This window comes from Hyla sarda, chromosome 13 (genome assembly GCF_029499605.1).
Source record: "Hyla sarda isolate aHylSar1 chromosome 13, aHylSar1.hap1, whole genome shotgun sequence".
Classification (NCBI taxonomy): domain Eukaryota; kingdom Metazoa; phylum Chordata; class Amphibia; order Anura; family Hylidae; genus Hyla; species Hyla sarda.
In genome coordinates, this window is record NC_079201.1 from 15,936,532 (window position 1) to 15,957,434 (window position 20,903).

Below are 20,903 nucleotides of genomic sequence, written 5' to 3' on the forward strand. Positions count from 1 at the left end.
TGCGTTCACACGTCGGAATTCTCGCGGATGAATTCCGCGAGCGGAGCTTCCGCCTGGCGGCCGCCGCCGGAGGTGCTTCAGCGCTAGGGCCGCGGGGCACTGAGCAGTCACCATTGATGGCTATGCAGTGAATGAACATGTTCTTTCTTTGCGCAGAACACTTTCAGCGGCGGAAATGTCCGCCGCTGAAATTCCGCAGTGTGAACGGGTCTCGCGGAAACCCGTTCACACTCATGTTAAAGTTCACACCGCGGAATTCCGCCCGGAAATTCCGCGGGAATTCCGTAGTGTGAACGGGGCCTTAGGCTGGGTTCACATCACGTTTTCTCCCATACGGGAGCGCATACGGCAGGGGGGAGCTGAAACCTCGCGCTCCCGTATGCCTTTCTATGCGCTCCCGTATGTAATTCATTTCAATGAGCCGGCCGGAGCGAAACGTTCGGTTGGCTCATTTTTGTGCCGTATGCGCTTTTTCCCCGGACCTAAAACTGTGGTCAACCACGGTTTTAGGTTGGGTTGTAAAAGCGCATACGGCCCAAAAATGAGCCAACCGAACTTTTCACTCCGGCCGGCTCATTGAAATGAATTACATACGGGAGCGCATAGAAAGGCATACGGGAGCGCGAGGTTTCAGCTCCCCCCTGCCGTATGTGCTCCCGTATGGGAGAAAACGTGATGTGAACCCAGCCCAATCTATGACTATACATCCCTTGTGGATGGATCATTGTCCTGCTCCAAGTGTCCCTCTGCCACAGGGGAGACAGCTACAATGAAGGGAACTTGGTGACTACTAAGCTTAGGAGAGCCATTTCATCCTCAGGTATCAGAGGACACAGGGTATTCCCAAAAAAATATTCCTCACACCATTACACCCTCTTTACCAGATGAACTGTTCACACCTGGATTTATGCTGCTTGTACCAAATGTTGACCTTCACATGGTGCCACAGAGATCTGTATTCATCTGCTAAGTAAGGCTGGGTTCACACCACGTTTTGTTAAATATGGTTCACGTATACGGCTGGGAGGAGGGGCGGGCGGGGCTTAATCGCGGCGCCCGCACTCAGCCGTATTCGGGAACCGTATTTAATGTATGTCTATGAACCGCAGCCTCCGGTCAGCTTCGTTTTCGGCCGTATGCGGTTTCCCAACCGCAGACAAAAACGTGGTCGACCGCGTTTTTGCCTGCGGTCGGGAAACCGCATACGGCCGAAAACAAAGCCGACCGGAGGCTGCGGTTCACTCCGGTCGGCTCATAGACATACATTAAATACGGTTCCCGAATACGGCTGAGTGCGGGCGCCGCGATTAAGCCCCCCTCCCAGCCGTATACGGGAACCGTATTTAAGGCTGCATTCACACCACGTTTATGCAATACAGTTCCCGTATCAGGTTTTTGATCAAAAACAGATTCCTCAAAACCTGACTAAACTGTATACAAAAACATGTGTACAAATTTTAACCCGTATACGGTTTGAAAAGTGATGTCCGGTTGCATTTGTTTTTTTATAGAAAAAAACAAATGTTTTTAACTTTTCACTCCATTATGAATAAAGTTTCACTTGTTTGATTGAAATTCCAAGAAGAAAACTGTACAAAGTCAAAAACCGTATGGTGAAAACCGGATGGAACCATACGCACATACGGTTCTCTACAGGTTCCCATTGACTCCCATGTTAAAAAAAAACAAAAAACGTATACGGTTTCAATACGGTTTTTCACCCAGACCAAAAAACAGTGGTAGGCTACGGTTTTAGGTACGGGGAATAAAAACGGACAAAACCGTACAAGACACGAAACGGATACAACCGGATGCATTGTTTGGCATATGGTTTTCAATGGAGAGTCAATGGATACGGTTTTCAATACGGTTCCGTACGGTTTTCAAATTGAAAACGTATATGGGAACTGTATTGCACAAACGTGGTGTGAATGCAGCCTAATCCAATATTTGTGCTTTTTTGCCCACTGGTGTCATGCCCTTTCCCTTAGAAGGCATTCTTACTTGAACTGGTCATCTGCTCTTATAGCTCATCCATGAAATGACGAGTGCATTAAGAAACATTAGCCATGGTGTTGTATTCAGCTGCGGTTTCCTTGACTAGGCCCTACCCAATCATCCCAACCATTCCTGAAATCCTCCTCGGACCCCATTTCAAGGCTTTTCCTTGATCATATCATTCTAAACCCCATTTTAGAAGAAGCCCCACATGGTTGTCACTTCCTGAAATCCTGACCCAGCTTGTCCAGAACCGATGACCGATAGTTTCAAGCTGCTCAGATCTCTTGATTTTTCCCAACTAATGTGGAATCACACGGAGGGTTCGGTCCCATGTAGCACATATGCAGTGTATTTTGCTGCGTATCTGCTGATTCGTATTTTCCTACCCATTGAGATCCATGAATAGCAAAATCAACTGCAGAAAATACACAGCAACATTCTCTGCATATACATTATGTGGGACTGTATCCTGAAAATGATCCACAGAAAACTGATCACTTAAAGGGGTATTCCAGGCCAAAACTTTTTTTTATATATCAACTGGCTCCAGAAAGTTTACCAGATTTGTAAATTACTTTTATTAAGAAATCTTAATCCTTCCAATAGTTATTAGCTTCTGAAGTTGAGTTGTTGTTTTCTGTCTAACTGCTCTCTGATTACTCACGTCCCGGGAGCTGTGCAGTTCCTATGGGGATATTCTCCCATCATGCACAGCTCCCGGGATGTGACATCATCATTGAGCAGTTAGACAGAAAACTTCAGAAGCTAATAACTATTGGAAGGATTAAGATTTTTTAATAGAAGTCATTTACAAATCTGTTTAACTTTCCGGAGCCAGTTGATATATAAAAAAAAGGTTTTGCCTGGAATACCCCTTTAATTTAATGCGTCACTCTGAGGTCACGTCTAAACTCTAAAGAGGAACGTTCAAATAGGGAAGGGGCAGCAGGCTCCAATAAGGTGGCCATTAAGCATATACTATATAACAACGTGTGTGTGTGTGAATATATATATATATATATATATATATATATATATATAATTTTCAAATGGCTGGAGATATTTCAATTAAATTAATACACATTCTTTTTATACGTCAAATAAAAATATAGTTTAAAGTTTAGGGATGTCTAGTTACCAACAGTCTTCTCAGTCCGAGAGTGAAACATCAGCCCAGACAGTTAAATAATACTTTACCATTATGTTGGTCCAGCGGCAGGATATTTAAAACTGATGGCCAATCTTCTCAACCTTAGAGGAACATGATCAGAAGATGTACTGGAAGTCCCATGCAAGTCTAATTGACTTCCGGTACATTTCTTGAGCATGTTACTCTTGGGCTACGGAGATTGGCCAGGAGTTTTAAAGGGGTACTCCGGTGGAAACCTTTTTTTTTTTTTTTAAATCAACTGGTGCCAGAAGGTTAAACAGATTTGTAAATTACTTCCATAAAAAAAATCGTAATCCTTCCAGTACTTATTAGCTGCTGAATACTACAGAGGAAATTATTTTCTATTTGGAACATAGAGCTCTATGCTGACATCATGACCACAGTGCTCTCTGCTGACACCTCTGTCCATTTTAGGAATTGTCCAGAGCAGCATATGTATTCTATGTGGATTTTCTCCTACTCTGGACAGTTCTTAAAATGGACAGAGGTGTCAGCAGAGAGCACTGTGGTCATGATGTCAGCAGAGAGCTCTTTGTTCATAAAAGAAAATAATTTATTCTGTAGTATTCAGCAGCTGATAAGTACTGGAAAGATTAAGATTTTTTAATAGAAGTAATTTACAAATCTGTTTAACTTTCTGGCACCAGTTGATTAGAAAAAAAAAGTTTACCACCGGAGTACCACTTTAAATATTCGGCCACTGGACCAATGTCAAGGTAAAGTATGATTTAACTGTCCAGCAGGCAGGTGCAGAGAATAGTTAGTGTGGGGGCTGGGAGAGGGGAGAGAAGATTTATGGCATTGCAGTCCTGCTACAGTGAAAAGTGCAGTGAGGACCAGCAGCTTATCACTGCTGGGGCTTCAGGAGACTGGGTTGCTTTTCCTCTCCCAGAATTTTTAGGTAGGAAGACTGAGCAACGTTTTTCCTGTATAAGCATAAAACAGTAGGGCAAAATGAACCAATGATAGTGATATCGGAATATAGATACATAGTTTGTAAGGCTGAAAAAACACATTACCCATAAGTTTTCATCCAGAGGAAGTAAAAAAAAAAAAAACCCTGTCAGGTAGAAGCCAGTATTGCTCATTTTAGGAACTTTCTGGCACTAATTGGGAATAAATCCATGGATCTACAAGCCTTGTCCAGACCCGTAATACTATTACTCTCCAGAAATGTATCCAGGCCCCTCTTGATCTCTTCTGTGGAGTTCACCCTGACCACTTCCTCTGGCAGAGTGTTCCATCAAAGACGATTATCTCAGAATAGACGGGTTGGAGGTGAAGTTACAAGTTGTACAACCCTCCAGGATTTGTCTTTGATGACTCTGTGAGCTAAGTGCATCTTCACAACGTAGGTCACAATGTCCTCTCCTGATCTTCTCTGACCACCCCCCGATCCTTTCATCATCTGTGCTGAACTGCGGAAGGGCAAAGCAATCCTATACGGTATTATTATGTGACAATACGGTCAGGAACCAGTCATATGACGGAGCCGCTTGTCTATGCATCGGTGATAGGGCCATAGGTGACCATATCTCTACTTTGAGAGGTATAGCTTTTCTGCTATGGTGGTACTTTAGGAAGCAGGATCCCAGTCAGGTGTCTTTTATCTACACTATGAAGAACACTTACTATAGTAAGATAACATCCAGATATAAAACACTTTTTAGAGAAAGTTTCGACGCTCAGGCTAGCAGGTTTTCCGTAAATGCATAGGGGGCAGTGTTGAGCTGGGCTTCCAAGGGTCCATCAGAGGAAATGGTTGTGAGGGTGCAAACTCTATCCATACAGAACATGTCCACTTTTTTCTTCATGGTAACCAGTTCACATCACAAGATCAGGTCCAAAAAACAAGCCTTGAAAAAAATCACTGGCTCCAAAGTCAGCTTTAAAGGGATACTCCACTGCCCCAGCGTTTGGAACAATTTGTTCCGAATACTGGGTGCGGGCTGTGGTGGGTCGTGACGTCACACCACGCCCCCCCCCCAATGCAAGTCTATGGGAGTGGGCTCTCAGGTTAGGTGGTGGAGACAGACCTGCAGAGGAATAAGCTGCAACAATGGCCTGCCTAACCCATGTAGCAATAGTATCTGCTCTAACACTATTTTCCCTATTGGGACCTGCAAACTGAATAAACAATCTATCTGATTGGACTAAAATCTTCAGGGGTATCTTTGAAGTCACTGGTTTTCTACTGTATTGTAAAGTAGATATGACTGCATCTGAAAGTCCCTTGGACCTCAAAATTATCCTCTCAAAAGCCAAGCCGTCTAATGAAGGTTGCGGGCATCTGGATGAAGGATTGGGCCTTGGCAGAGAATATCCTGGATTTACGGGAGAACCCAAGGGTCTGTTAGAGACATAGTCCTTAGACAGGAGAACCAGGATAACTCTTGCTCTGTCCTCCCTGATCTTCCTTATAACTCTGGGAACATGAGCCAGGGGAGGAAAAGCATAAGCCAAGTCCCAATCCCATCTTTGGGATAATGCATCCACAGCCAAAGGTCCGTCTGCTGGATTCAAGGAAAGAAAGTCTCTGACCTGTCTGTTGTGCCTGGTAGCAAACAGATCCACTTGAGGAGTTCCCCATAAGGCTGTAATCTTGTGAAATATTTTTGGATTCAGCCGCCATTCCCCCTGATGAATAAATTGGCGGCTTAGAAAGTCTGCCCTGGTATTGAGTTCCCCCTTTATATGCACTGCAGAGACTGATTTTAGATGGGACAGGACCTGAAATGACAAATTCATAAGGGAAGAACTCCTCGTAGTTCCCTGCCTATTGATGAGAGATACAGTAGTGGTATTATCAGAGAAGATTTTAACATTAGAGTCCCTAATAACATCACTAGCTGATTTAAGACCTCTGAACAACTCCTTACAATTAGCACCCCATCACCAAGGGCTGGCATCAGTAGTGAGGACTAAAGGGTCCTGACAAACCCAATCTACACCCTTTGAAAGGTTATCGCTCACTAACCACCAGTTTAAAGAAGCCAACACTTGGGGAGGCAACACAGTACGTCTATCCAAGTCTGGCTGGGAACCATCCTAAGTCCTAAGGAGTTCTAATTGTAACATTTTAGAGTGAAAATGGGTCCAGGGTACTGCTGGAATGGCTGCTGTGAATAATTCCAAAACTGACATCCCCCTGCGGATAGAAATACAGGGAGATCTAATAATTTCACTAACTGAAGAAATTCTATTTTAGTAGGAGGAAGAAAAGATTTTTGTACTGACGAGTCAGACAAGATGCCCAAAAAAACGTTTGTTGTGTAGGGGTAAGGGAGGATTTATCCCATTTAAATCAACCACTCCAGTTTATGAAGGATATCAATAGTATGGGTCAAAAGAATTTGCACTTTTACCTCTGATTCTACGACAAACAGAAAGTCGTCTATATAGGGAATAAAAATCCCTTCTCCCTCTCAGATATGGGCCACCATTTCTGCAACCACTTTCGTGAATACCCTAGAAGCAATAGCGATACTGAAGGGCAGTTTTAGATGAAGGAGTTGAGAATTTACAAATACTGCAATCCTTAAATATTTCTGATAATCTATGTGAATAGGGACATGAAGGTAGGCCTCTTTTTAATCACGAGACAACATAAAACAATCCTTAAACAACAGGTTGACCATGGATTTTATTCTTTCCATCTTGAAACCATTATACACCAAGTAACGATTCAGAGGATTGAGATCCCAGTTCTTGAGGAGGCACTGGGACAAAAAACCCTTTCTCCATTAGGGATAACACTTCCCCCTGTAAAGAAGACTGACCTGAAGGACCTGAGGGACATTTAGTGATCAGGAAACGAGTAGGCGGCAGACTGACAAAATCCAAACGGAGACCGTCATGGATGGTTTGAATAATCCAAGAACTACCAGAAATTTTCTTCCATTCTGGATCCCGCCATTGGGAGTCAGGTATTTTGGTAGAAGTACTAGGCTGATTAAACATAAGGCTACTCCCCTTACAAGAAAATTTCCACTTGTTAGAGTGATCCTTACTTTTATTTTGACCACCTCTCTTCCCTTTAAACTGGAAAGGCCTATTTTGTCTAGGGGGTTGGGAAGCTGAGAACCCCTTCTTCCTATCCCCTGCCTTTTCTAATACATCTGAGAGGACCAAACCAAACAAAAGTTCCCCCTCACAAGGGATGGCACATAACTTACTTTTTGAGTGTAGCACTCACAGAGGTAGTTGATCCGCTGTACCTGGGTGGAAGATGAAGTGGGCCGTACCAGGGAGCAGAGTCTAAGGTGCTGCTGGTTTTTACCAGAGCCTGCCGCAAAGCGGGATGGACTTGCTGCGGCAGGGACCCAGGTCGCTACCCCTGGTACGACTCGACCACACAGGCTGCTGAGATGGAACGTAGCACAGGAAGGATGAGGCAACTCGTTGTAAGCATAGCAGAAGGTCAGGGCAGGCAGCACGTTAGCGAGAACAGGGACGTAGCAAGAGGTCAGTAGGCAGACGGAACAGGGGCAAGGTCAGGTCACAGAATAGGTAGGTCAGGAACACGGTAAGGCAAGACTCAATGAACGCTTTCACTAGAGCACTGGGCACACAATGATCCGGCAAGAGGTAGTTGGAGGTGCAAATACTTATAAGGAAGGGACAGGTGCAAACACTAATTAAGGGCACACTGGCCCTTAGAGGCGGAGTCGCGCGCCACGGTGATGTGAGAACACAGAGGGGACAGAAGAAGGAGGAGGTGAGTGACGGCCTGAGATTCGCATGTGGGCGCGTCCCATGATGTGAATCCCGGGCCCGCCGGAGGACAGAGGGAGAGAGCCCTCATGGCCGGTGTGACTGGCCGGAGCGCACGCCGTAACATTGAGCAACTATCCCCTGACCATTTTTTAAGCCAAAGCGCCCTTCTGGTGGAATTGGTAAGTGCTGCTGATCTAGCGGACAGTCTAATTGCATCAGAAGATCAGGGCCAGATTAAGGCTGCCTGGAAGACGGAGCACTTCATTATGATGGCGCCCCCCCCCCCCCCCGACAGTCCCCCTTTCCTTCCACTGAGTGGAACAGGAGTCAGGCCCCTGTTAAAATAAAGCGGGCTTCATGGTCTAAAATCACTTTAGTTCAGGTCACTCTTTGCAGCTGTTGTAAAGCTACAACCCCCATTATGTCTGGAGAGCTTCAGGCATTATAGGAGTTGTAGTTTTGTAACAGCTGGAGCCTCATATACAGTCTCATCAATTATTACTGCAAAACTTAGAAGTGACGAGAGATCAGGAGAATACACAAACATAAAATGACTCACAGGAGACGTCTTCTCTGTTGTCTTTCCTTTTCTTCTTCATCTGGCCCAGACGCCATGTCTTCTTCCAGCTCCATCTTCCTCTGTAAAGTTTGACGCCTGGACATAATTGATTCCTCACTCTGCCAGCCGATCCTCATCCTCTGTATAAAGACAACAATCATTATAACCCTTCAAGAGACTGTGTTTTCCCCTGCTCATCATCCCCCCTGCTCTTCATTCCCCCCCCTCATCACTACCTCCCCTGCTCATCATTACCCCCCCTTCTCATCCTTACCCCTCTGCTCATCATTCCACCCCTGCTCATCATCCCCCCATCATTATCCCCCCTGCTCATCATTACCCCCCCTCATCACTACCCCCCGCTTATCATTCCACCCCCCTGCTCATCATTCCACCCCCCTGCTCATCACCCCCCCGCTAATCATTACCCCCCCTGCTCATCATTACCCCCCTGCTCGTCATTACCCCCCCTGCTCATCATTACCCCCCCCCCCCCCGCCTCATCATCCTCCCCTGCTCATTGCTCCCCCCCTCCTCCTGCTTTTTCTACTTTTCATATTTACTTACCTGGCCGCGCTCGGCAGGCTCAGGTAGCGTCGGGTCTCGTGGGCTGTGACGAGTTACGTCTCCTGCAGCTCCTCTGTGCGACGTCACTCGTCATTTCCTGCAGCGCTGGGGTGTAATGAAGAAAACTGTGCCCTATAGCGGCGCGGCTGCCGGAAATGAGGAGTGACGTCCCTGACACTGTGAGGAGGAGCCGCAGGAGACGTCACTCGTCACAGCCCACATGACCCGACGCATCACCTGAGCCTGCCGAGCGCGGCCAGGTAAGGAAATGTGAAATATAGGAAAAGCAGGAGGAGTCCGGGGCGGGCCCACAGGAGCCGCCGCTGGTCACTGTTATAAAGTGGCCGCCGCTGGGCTATCGGGGGCCCCGATCCGCTACTAAGCAGCCTGCAGGGATCTCCCGAATGTGACGGGGCCCGGAGCAGGTGCTCCATGAGCGCCAACGATGATCCGGCCCTGCAGAAGATGAATCCACCAAGAAAGCGGTTGCTTTTTTTTATCTTTGGAATCAAGGATAGAATCTGCTCTTTGGGCAGATCTGAAGATAACTGGTCAACCCACAACAGCAAGGATCTCGCAACAGTGGTACCAGCGACAGTAGGTTTAAGAATAGCCCCTGCAATTTCCAAAGCTCTTTTAAGGAAAGTCTCGGCTTTCTTGTCCATTGGGTCTTTTAAAGAACCTAAGTCCTTAAACGGTAAAGACCCCTTTCTGGAGACCTTAGAAATTGCCACGTCAATCTTAGGAGGGTGATCCCAACACTTAGTATCAGACTCTGAGAAAGGGTACTTCCTTTTAATGGCTCTAGGAATAAAAGATTTCTTGTCCGTAATCTCCGATTCCCTTTTAATCAACTGAGAAATGGTTCTATGCACAGGAAAAACGATCCTGATGATATCCTAAATAGACTTCTGTTCCTTAGTCTCCTCAAGCCCCATGGCCGATCTCAGCTTTAATGAATTGCTCTGAATCCTCTGCCAGAAAAAGAGGCCTTCCCGACAAGTCATCCCCTGCAGGGAACATATAACTATGACAATCCATAGCAATCAACCACTCAAAACCCCATGTCAGATAAAAGGAATACCTGAATCAGAGAATAGAAACCACATCTCCTTCCTCCTCAGAATCACCTGGAACAGAAGGGGCCACAACCAGCTGTGGAGGGGGAACTATAGGTAGAAACCCTTCTAGGGCGGATTCTATCTGGCTCTTAACCATCTCCTGCATCTGTACAATCAGTGACGGCATAACATAAAAATGTTAAGTAATAACTTCAACCTGAAAATGTATTACTCCGAACGCTGTGTGCGGGCTTCCGTGTTCAAGGCCGCCCCCTTGCGACGTCACGCCCGCCCCCTCAACGAAAGTCTATGGGAAGGGGGCGTGACAGTGGTCGCGCCCTCATCCCATAGACTCTTTTGTTAAGGGTGCCGGCGTGACGTCACGAGGGGGGCGACCTCGAACGCGGAAGTCCGCACACAGCGTTCGGAGCAATAAACTTCCGGATGCTGCGAGCGGAGCTCGGGAAGGCAGGGCAGTGGAGAACCCCTTTAACTGCTTTTCTAGGAGAATTCTAAGAAACAAGATAACTATATGAGAAAATATGGACAAATAAGAGCCATAACACTCAACCCTCCGCAAGAAACGGTACCGTAGACGAATTCTTGGATTCCGCAAGGTCCCACTTGGAAGAGTCCTCCCCAATGGAGCTCACACTCTTCTCCCTCCTGGAGGCCAGCAGCTGCAGCTTCCAGACGGTTGTAATGTGTGCAACGGGGCTTCCCTTTTTGAATCTGCCGTTCTGGTAGGCCCGGACTGCGGTGTCTGACGTCACATCCGCCACTGTCCTCCCCAGCAGTTACAGTACGTGACCTCATAGCCCCGCCTCCAATAAGGCCGCGGCCGCAGAGCTCCGAACCCCATCAGGATACTGCCACATGAAGGTAACAGCGCAGCCTGACCCATAACCACTGGACGGCCATGCGGCAGATAGAAGGGACGGAGGGAGAAGGGAGGCGGGTGGCAGCACCTGAATATGCTGCCGGGGGCAAAATAAGGAAAAAACCCCAACTAGGGGGTATCGGAGGCCCAGATAACTCTCCCAACATGGAGAGAAAAGCCTCCCCTGGACCTCCCCACCGTCACGATATGCATACCACCAGAGGCATGGACTACTCCAGGAAACCACTGAGGTAGAGAGGGATGTGCATCCTTTTTGTACTCTAGGTTTCGTGTTCCTGGAGGAGGAATCCATCTCTCTGGTGGCGCTGTCATGACGGGGTGGAAATACGCGATTTTGGACTTTTTTTTTACGTATATGCCATTGACTGTTCGGTTTACTTAACATTATATTTTTATAGTGATATCACATATATTTATTTTAGTTTGCATATTTGTTTTTTAAAAGAAGGAAAGGAAAAGGGGGGTGATTCAAACTTTTATTAGGGAAGGGGTTAATTCACATTTATTACAGCACTTTTAAAAGTGCCCGATCGGCGATGTCTGGTATTAACCGCGGGTCCTGGACCTGCCGGGTATGAAACGCCCTCAGCCCCTGAGCACGCTTCACATATCGGGAGCCGTCGCAGGACGTAAATATATGTCCTTCATCGTTAAGGTGTTAATGTGGCTCATGTAAGCAAAAAAAAAAAACTATAAATCACTTCAGATCACCATTTTGTATGTTTCCTCCTCTCCCCTGTGACTTTTCTGCTCAAAAAGTCTTAGTTGCAACTTTTTGTGAAACTTTTTAAAAGTGCTCACCAAATGCAGTTTTGTAAGGCTGGGTTCACACTACGATTTGTATTTACGGTTCCCGTATACGGCTGGGAGGAGGGATGGGCGGGGCTTAATCACGGCGCCCGCACTCAGCCTTATTTAATGTATGTCTATGAGCCGACCGGAGTGAACCGCAGCCTCCGTACGGCTGCTTTTTCGGTCGACCACGTTTTTGCGTGCGGTCGGGAAACCGCATATGGCCGAAAAAGCAGCCGACCGGAGGCTGCGGTTCACTCCGGTCGGCTCATAGACATACATTAACTATGGTTCCCTATACGGCTGAGTGCGGGCGCCACGATTAAGCCCCGCCCACCCCTCCTCCTAGCCGTATACGGGAGCCGTAATGACAAACCGTATTGTGAACCCAGCCTAAGCCAGGTCGGACTTGGCTTTCACTTTAACATTTTGGAAAGGAGTGCAGGTTTTTTTTATGCCTAAGTGCGACATTCACACTTCATAAATTCTCGACCACTGCTTAAACAACTTTTTTTAAACAATCCCAATTGTTCGAACTGCAATTCATCCCCTGAAATGATCAAAAAATTTACTCCTTCTTATACTGTGCAGTTACAGGGTAATTATGATGCTTGGATCCACATAAAGGCATACTCCGGAGGAAAAAATGTTTTTAACTCAACTGGTGCCAGAAAGTTATACAAGTTTGTAAATTACTTCTATATAAAAAATCCTAAAAGGGTACTCAGCTAGAATTCTACTTTATTTTTTATTTTTTAAAGAGATTGGAAAGAACTACACAACTTCCTCTGGAGCATACAGCAGCTGATAAGTACTGGAAGAATTAAGATTTTTTTAATAGAAGTAATTTACAGATCTGTATAAGTTCTGGCACCAGTTAATTTGAGGGGAAAAAAATAAATGTTTTCCACCGGCATACCCCCTTAACCCCTTCCAGTACTTATCAGCTGCTGTATGCTCCAGAGGAAGTTGCGTAGTTCTTTCCAATCTGACCACAGTGCTCTCTGCTGACATCTCTGCCCATGTCAGGAACTGTCCAGAGCAGGAGAGGTTTGCTATGGGGATTTTCTCATACTCTGGACAGTTCCTGACACGGACAGGGGAGTCAGCAGAGAGCACAGTAGTGAGACTGGAAATAACTACACAACTTTTCTCTGGAGCATACAGCAGCTGATAAGTCCTGGAAGGATGAAGATTTTTTATATAGAAGTCATTTACAAATCTGTATAACTTTCTGGCACCATACAATTTTACATGATACATGATAATGTTGCCAGAAGGTTTGAAGGTGCAGGATAATGTTACAGCGGCCAGATTGTGCATAGAGAATGAATGGAGGGGGATGTCAACCCCACATTCCGTACACATTGAAATCTGGAGATCGCTGGCGGTCCCAGTGGTCAGACACTTATCCCCTATCCCAGTGTTTCCCAACTAGGGCACCTCCAGCTGTTGCAAAACTACAAGCATACTCTAAGCATGCCCGGGAGTTGTAGTTTTACAACAGCTGGAGGCGCCCTGGTTCGGAAACACCGTCCTTAACTGTGGAGTACCGCTTTAATAAAAGTTTATATTGATAATTTTTTTTTCTAACAATCTTACGATACAATAACCCTTATTATATTTTTCACCGCAGGTATGACCAGACATCTAAATCCAGCAGAAGCGTAAATCTTCCAGTGCTGGAGAGAAGCCCCATGCAAGACTGGTTACTAGACGAGGCGCAGGAATTTGTTCGAGGTCTTTCGGAGAAAAGGTGAATTTATGGAGCCACAGATAAGAGATGCATAATGTGCGCCAGTATTTACATAGGCATAATGTCTGCAGTTTGGTGTCTTATCTATAGGATGGAGAGACATGTAGATGCTATATTCACCAACACCTATAGAAAATTCCTGGGACAGATTTCGGCGAGAAGATATCTGCAGAACATGATGGGGAAACGGCTAGGGTAAGTATAAAAGAAGGGCAGAAAAAGAGAGAAGTGTATATATGAACTTCCTGGATATGTTCCCTGTAACCCATCGTGCCTGATATGCAAGGCTCCTGTGGCCTCTGTTGTCTTCTCTGTCTGCTTGTTATACTTTTCCATCCTTTCCTCCCCTTGCCTACATCGCCCAGCAGTTATTGCATCTCTGCTCTGCCGTCCAGCTCCCCCCCTCCTGCTCTGAGCATTAGAGGGAGGTTCAGTGTCTGATTGGCTGAATCTGCACACACACCTCCCAGTTCTCAGCACTAAAGAGTGTATGACTTATCAGTGCATGGCAGACACCACATGGTCAGTGTCTCTCAGGAGGGTGGGAAAGCAGCTTTCAGAAAAGGATTTGGACAGAGACAGATTGGGTGGCTGGATGATGTCATTCCATCACTTCATGAATGTAAGTGACAACCAAAGAGGAAAACGGATCTATATAGCTATATAATTAATGATATTTAGAGAATTAAAGGGGTACTCCGGTGAAAACCTTTTTTCTTTTAAATCAACTGGTGACAGAAAGTTAAACATATTTGTAAATTACTTCTATTAAAAAATCTTAATCCTTCCAGTACTTATTAGCTTCTGAATGCTACAGAGGAAATTCCTTTCTTTTTGGAACACTGATGACATCACGAGCACAGTGCTCTCTGCTGACATCTCTGTCCATTTTAGCAACCATGCATAGCAGATGCATGGCAGATGCATGGCAGATGTATGCTAAGGGCAGCATGGTGGCTCAGTGGTTAGCACTGCTGCCTTGCAGTGCTGGAGACTTGGGTTCAAATCCCGCTAAGGACAACAATAAATGAGAGAACTGTGCTCGTGATGTCATCAGGGAGCATTCCAAAAATAAAAGAATTTCCTCTGTAGTATTCAGCAGCTAATAAGTACAGGAAGGATTTAGCTTTTTTAATATAAGTAATTTACAAATATGTTTAACTTTCTGCCACCAGTTGATTTAAAAGAAAAAAGGTTTTCACCGGAGTACCCCTTTAAATGGGTTGATGAGAGGGAAAAGATGAGCTATGGGTGCCTCCAACAGTTGCAAAACTAAAACTCCCAGCATGCCTGGACAGCCTTTGGCTGTCCAGGCATGCTAGGAGTTGTAGTTTTGCAACAGCTGGTCAATGGTCAAAGATGGTCAAAGATTTCTAACTCCTTTTCTCTACTTATAGACAGGACGACTTAGGAGATATATACCCAAATGAGGGTGACCTAAGTAAGAGGTCCCTAAGGGATACACTTGCATCAGTGCTGACGAACCTGTAAGTATATAATACTTTATGTACAATCTGTGCAACTATATAGGGGTCCTCTGCAGTTTTAAAAGCGTACCTGTTATTCCAGGTGACTTTTCAGGACAAGCTGCCCTGTGTGTGTAAATGAAGAGCAGCCCTATTTCTACCCATTATAGAACTTGTATATGGGATGTTTCAGCAGATTTTTGCTCTACAGGCTTCATCTATAATTTGCAATTCTCTAAAAGCTGGAGGGCGGAGCTCCCTCCTCCATAGACATGTATTACTTGTCTTGTAGACACAGGACAAAGTAGAGCTGATTTTCAGACAATAAGATTTGAGTAGCAAAAGAGGGAAAAAGTTTGATAACAGGAGAAAGAAGCATTTTTGTTTAATAAAATATATTACAAAGTTTCTTAGATTTGCTTGCACTATCGATTCCTGCAAAGTCTGCTTGTCTTGCAGAAAGAGGACAAAGCTGAGCGGATTTTCAGAGACAATATGAGCAGCAGGAGGAGGGGAAAGTAGTTTGATAACAAGAGAAAGAAGCATTTTTAAAATGACAGCTCTTATTTAAAAGTAGATTCTTATTAGATTTAATGTAAGCGACTATGCTAAAGAATTTTATAGCTTACAATTATTGGGTGATTGCTAAACAGACATAAGGGGGCGGGGATGTTTTATGGCGAACTATTGGAGCAGTGTTTTCCAAACAGTGTGTCTTCAGCTGTTGCAAAACTACAACACCGCCTTTGGCTGTCCGGTAGGGATCGATGATATCATTTTTTTTAGGGCCGATAGCCCATAACTTATACAGATATTCCGGTATAAGTTATCGGCTATTTAACCACCCGCGACACCGCTGCAGATCATTGATTTAAAGCGGGGGCTTTAAATCAATGCACTGCAGTGGCTTTTGCGGTGCCATAGGCCGCCGCCGCCACCCACTTCTCTCCCCCTACCTGTCAGGGTGGTCCGGGCCATCCTTCCTTCCTGTAGTGTCCGGCAGCATTCCGGGTGGAGGGTGAACCGGTCCGGGCTATCCTTCTCCGGGGTCATCTTCTCCACTCCGGGCAGGCTCCGGTCTAGTAATGCAGCATAGATACCACTGCGCAGTGACGCCCGTGCGCAGCGACGCACCTGACGTCATGGCGTAGCGGCGTCTATGCAGCGTACTAGGCCGGAGCCTGCCTGGAGTGGAGGAGAAGGACAGCCCAGACCGGTTCACCCTTCACCCGGAATGCCGCCGGACACTACAGGAAAGATGGATGGCCCGGACCACCCCCATTACAGGTAAGTTTAATTTTTTTTATTGACTCGGAGGGTAGGGGAGGGGCCCGACCAGTAAAGCGGTATGGGCAAAAATCCATACCGGTATACCGCCCAGCACTACGGTGGGGGGTGCGACGTGGTGGGGTGGGTCGGTGGAGGGGCAGTGGGGGCATTGCGGGGGGCCGGGACATTATCGGCAAGATAATTGCCAATACCGATAACGCCCTAATCGGTCGATCCCTACTGTCCGGGCATGCTGGGAATTGTAGCTTTGCAACAGCTGGAGACGCACTATTTGAAAAATCATGTATTGGAAAGTATGGGGACCATATACAATGCTATATAAATGCCAGGTGACATCTAAGTGGAATTCTGCTTTGAAATCCCGGTGAAGCTGTCAATGGAATTCCGCACTATGGAGTTTCATTTAAAATCCATCAATCATAACTTTTTAGCGGAATACATTGTCGTCTATAAAATGGCAACGTCTGTGTGGTCCTAGCAGACTGATTCAGTCGCCGGCCACCCCTTGGAATCTCCAGCCAGAGATTCCATAGTGTGAACCCAGCCTTACAATTGTCATGTGCAAATAAAATCTTGTGTTCCCTATATATCATTTTTCTCTTATTGTACATTTATATTTTTATTACAATATTATTATTTTAATATTTAAACGTTTCTTTACATTTTAATAAAAAGGTATATTGATTAAAAAAAATCTTATATTACATTTTTTTTTATCTTATACCTATTCTGTGAAAATTTTACATTTTTATTACATGTATTTTTTTTATTATTATTTATATGTTAATGTGTATTACATTTCAATAAAAACTATTGATTAAAAAAAATTGCGTGAAACAATTTCTCTTGTACCTATTCTAACTGAATTTTTTTTATGATTTTTTAATACGTTAAGGTTTATTAAAATTTGAATACAAAACTATAGTAATGATATTAATAATAATTACTATAATTTATACAAATAAAAAAATTTATTAAAAAAATCTTGTATTAGAATTAAGCAGATTTTCTATACATATATTTATTATATAATGGTCTTTGTTACACCTATTTTATCATCGACAGAAAAAAACCTGCATGGAGGGCCGATCAGCCTCAGCCATCATAGTGATCGGTGCGGATTGCGTCCATCCAACGGAGGCCCCTAAGAGAAGATACCAGCAGAATCGGATACACGGCTCGCCTGAAGAAAGTGTTATGTTTCCTGTGCAGTTCACACTCCACTTTTTTCCACTGGGTTATGTATTACGTGTAAATTAATTTAGTAAATAAAATAAAATGCTTTATGAAGCAGTCTTTTTTTTTTTTTTTGGACTCTGGGTATTATCCCAAATCTTTACATTTACCAAACACTGGTTAGAATAAGAGGGATTTAAAAGGACAGGAAACAGCGTTGTCCTGCACAGCCCCCTCAGGCCTGTACAGCCATAGATACTTACTCGCTATCCACAGTATAGAGGATAGATATCTGATCAGATCCGACCGGTGGGACTCCCTGCGATCTCCCTTACGGAGACCCAACATTGCCACGGCCTCACTGAGGTCGATGATACGCCCCCCCCCCCTGCATACAGCTCTATGGGAGAGGCAGTGATGCACGAATGCTGCATCTCCACCTCTCCCATAGAGATACATAAGTGTCTAACACCGCAGATCTCCCTTAAGGAAAGTCACACGTAGCACATCCACAGCGCATTTCATGCTGCAGATGCGCCTACGCCAGCAAGTTCCCTGCTTCGGACAAGTAGTGTCTGTTTCTGAGCATCCGCAGCATGAAATGAGCTGTGAATGTGCTTTGTCTGACCCTACCCTAATGGGAATGTGTCATCAAATAGTGACCCATTATAACAGCAAGTTTTTATGTTACCATAAAAAATATTAATATAATTTTTTCCTTTTACTTTCTATATTTTTAAATCTGAAATCTTGCCATTTCCACTGTGGCCAAAAGGAGTAAAACTAAGCTGACATTTCCTGTCCTGAACAGATCACTTTCCAGTAATTTTTTTTTTTTAAGCAAAGACAAGGAGAAAAAGTGAAAGGACATGCCCCCTCCATGTATCCCATAGAGCTACATGTAGGAGTCGTGACTGACATGGCTTCCTGCAGCGGTCAGAACGGCCCCGTTTAGGAGATCGTGGGGGTTCCCATGGGTCGGACCCCTGGCGATCTATAACTTATCCCACCAATCCTTTGGATAGGGGATAAGTTATGTTTTATTGCACTACTCCTTTAAAGCAGTGGTTTCCAAATTGTGGCCCTCCAGATGTTGCAAAACTACAACTCCCAGCATGCCTGGACAGCCTTTGGGGAGTTGTAGTTCTGCAACATCTGACAGGGCACTGAGATATATCAACACACAACACATTTCAAAGCCATTATGGCTTCTTCATCAGGACGTTGTGTCGATATAACTCAAGAGAACATACATGTCAGAAAAAATTCCGGTATCTATCCTATCATCTGCAGCGAGGTCCAGCTTCTATACCTCCTGCTGCAACTATCTAATAAAATGACAATATTATTCACATCAATCAATGATCGGTGGGAGCCCAACCTCTGGGAATAAAGGCGATGCATTACTTGTTTAGTGCATCTCTTCACTTTTCCACTATACAAGTGAATGGAGCTGGCTGCAGTTTCCCACACAGACATGTGACCAGGAGCCTTCAGAAGACGACCAATTTTTGCAATCAATGGATGTCCCAGAGGCTGGACCTCCACAGACCACAAAAATATAAAATAACTTAATATGGGAAACCCCTTTAAAGTGGTACTCCGCTGAAAAACATCTTATCCAAAGGATGGGGGAGAAGACGTCTGATGACCGGAGTCCTGCTGCTATGGACCCCCATGATTTCCGGGCCAGCAGCGGCAGCTTCCATGTTCATGATGTCAAACCACACCCCTTCCATTCATGTCTATGGGAGGGTTTGTGACTGCAAGTACATAGCCGCCACGCCTCCTCCCATAGACATGAATGGAGGGGACACGGCGGCTGTGGTCAACAGTCATCTGGCATGGAGCGGAGTAAGCTCTGTGCACTGGATGACTGGGGTGCCGCAGCGGAGATCACAGGAGTCCCCAGCGGCAGAACCCTTGCACTTACATAGCTTATCCTATCCCCTATTCTTTGGATAGGGGGAGATGTTTTCCGCGGAGTACTCCTTTAATCTTGTCATTACTATTTCTATTTATCTTCATACACAGAAAACCCAACTCTAAATCCCTTTTCCCAGCCACGGTCCGCTAGCTTTACCCAAAGCATGTGCTTGAGATAATCGCTCCCAGACCTTGGTAGCGTTATTACAGAAATAGGGGCAGTTATTGTAATTTCTGACAATTCTCACAGTTTATCGCCATCTCCGCTCCCAGCAATGAAATTGCATTGGGGCTGCTGAAGACCGGGGCACGTCGGGACTTACCGTAGGCTGAAGATTAATAATCTGAAATCAGACTTTCATTAATGTATTTCTGTGAATAAAATTCTCTCTACCTGTTAAAACACAAATGCATTCAAATCACAGATCTTGATTTATGACGCTTATTTTGAAAATCAATTCTAAATTTTCAGCAATTTTTAAAGTGGTGTTTTCCAACCAGGATGCCTCCAGCTGTCGCAAAACTACAATTCTCAGCAAGCCTGGTCAGCCAAAGGCTGTCCAGGCATGGTGGGGGTTGTAGTCTTGCAACAGCTGGAGGTAGCCTGGTGGGAAAACACTTTCTTACCCCTTAAGGATTCAGGGTTTTTCAGTTTTTTTCCTCCGTACCTTTAAAATAAATCATCATTCTTTAAATTTTGCACTTAAAAATCCATATGATGGCTAATTTTTTGTGCCACTAATTCTACTTTGTAATAATATCAGTCAATTTACCCAAAAATCTAGGGCAAAAAGGAAAAAAAAAATCAGTGCGCGACAAAACTGAAAAAAAAACACCCTTTTGTAACTTTTGGGGGCTTCCGTTTCTACGCAGTACATTTTTCGGTAAAAATAACACCTCTTTATTCTATAGGTCCATATGATTAAAATGATCCCCTACTTATATAGGTTTGATTTTGTCGGACTTCTGGAAAAAATCATAACTACATGCAGGAAAATATATAAGTTTACAATTGTCATCTTCTGACCCCCTATAATTTTTCTTTTTCCGCACATGGGGCAGTATGAGGGATAATTTTTTGCGCCGTGATCTGAAGTTTTTAGCAGCACCATTTTTGTATTGATCGGACTTTTTTGTTCGCTTTTTATTCATTTTTTCATTATATAAAAAGTGACCAAAAATACACAATTTTTTTTTTTTTGGCGCGTACGCCGTTGACGGTGCGGTTTAATTAACGATACAATTTTATAATTCGGACATTTCTGCATTCGGCGATTTGTTTATTTACATAGTTTTTTATTTTTAAATGGGAAAAGGTGGGTGATTCAAACTTTTATTAGGGAAGGGGTTAAATCATCTTTATTAATTTATTTTTTTGCAATGTTATAGCCCCAATAGGGGGCTATAACACTGCACACACAGATTTTTTACATTGATCATTGTTATCCCATCGGATAACATTGATCAATGATTCTGCTGCTTGACTGCTCATGCCTGGATCTCAGGCACGGAGCAGTAATT

General features: G+C 44.6%; 1 protein-coding gene across 4 annotated transcripts in view; it reads left to right on the forward strand.

Moving 5' to 3' along the window:
• Positions 1-17,559, forward strand: part of GHRH (growth hormone releasing hormone) — a 37,179-nt gene extending 19,620 nt beyond the window's left edge. For all 4 annotated transcript variants that reach the window (XM_056550725.1, XM_056550724.1, XM_056550722.1 and 1 more), the window contains exons 3-6: positions 13,405-13,524; positions 13,615-13,719; positions 14,922-15,011; positions 17,346-17,559. In XM_056550725.1, coding sequence (XP_056406700.1) covers positions 13,405-13,524; positions 13,615-13,719; positions 14,922-15,011; positions 17,346-17,388 — 358 coding nt within the window. In that variant the 3' untranslated portion in view covers positions 17,389-17,559. The remainder of the gene's footprint in view (positions 1-13,404; positions 13,525-13,614; positions 13,720-14,921; positions 15,012-17,345) is intronic.
• The last annotated feature ends 3,344 nt before the right edge of the window (positions 17,560-20,903 follow it).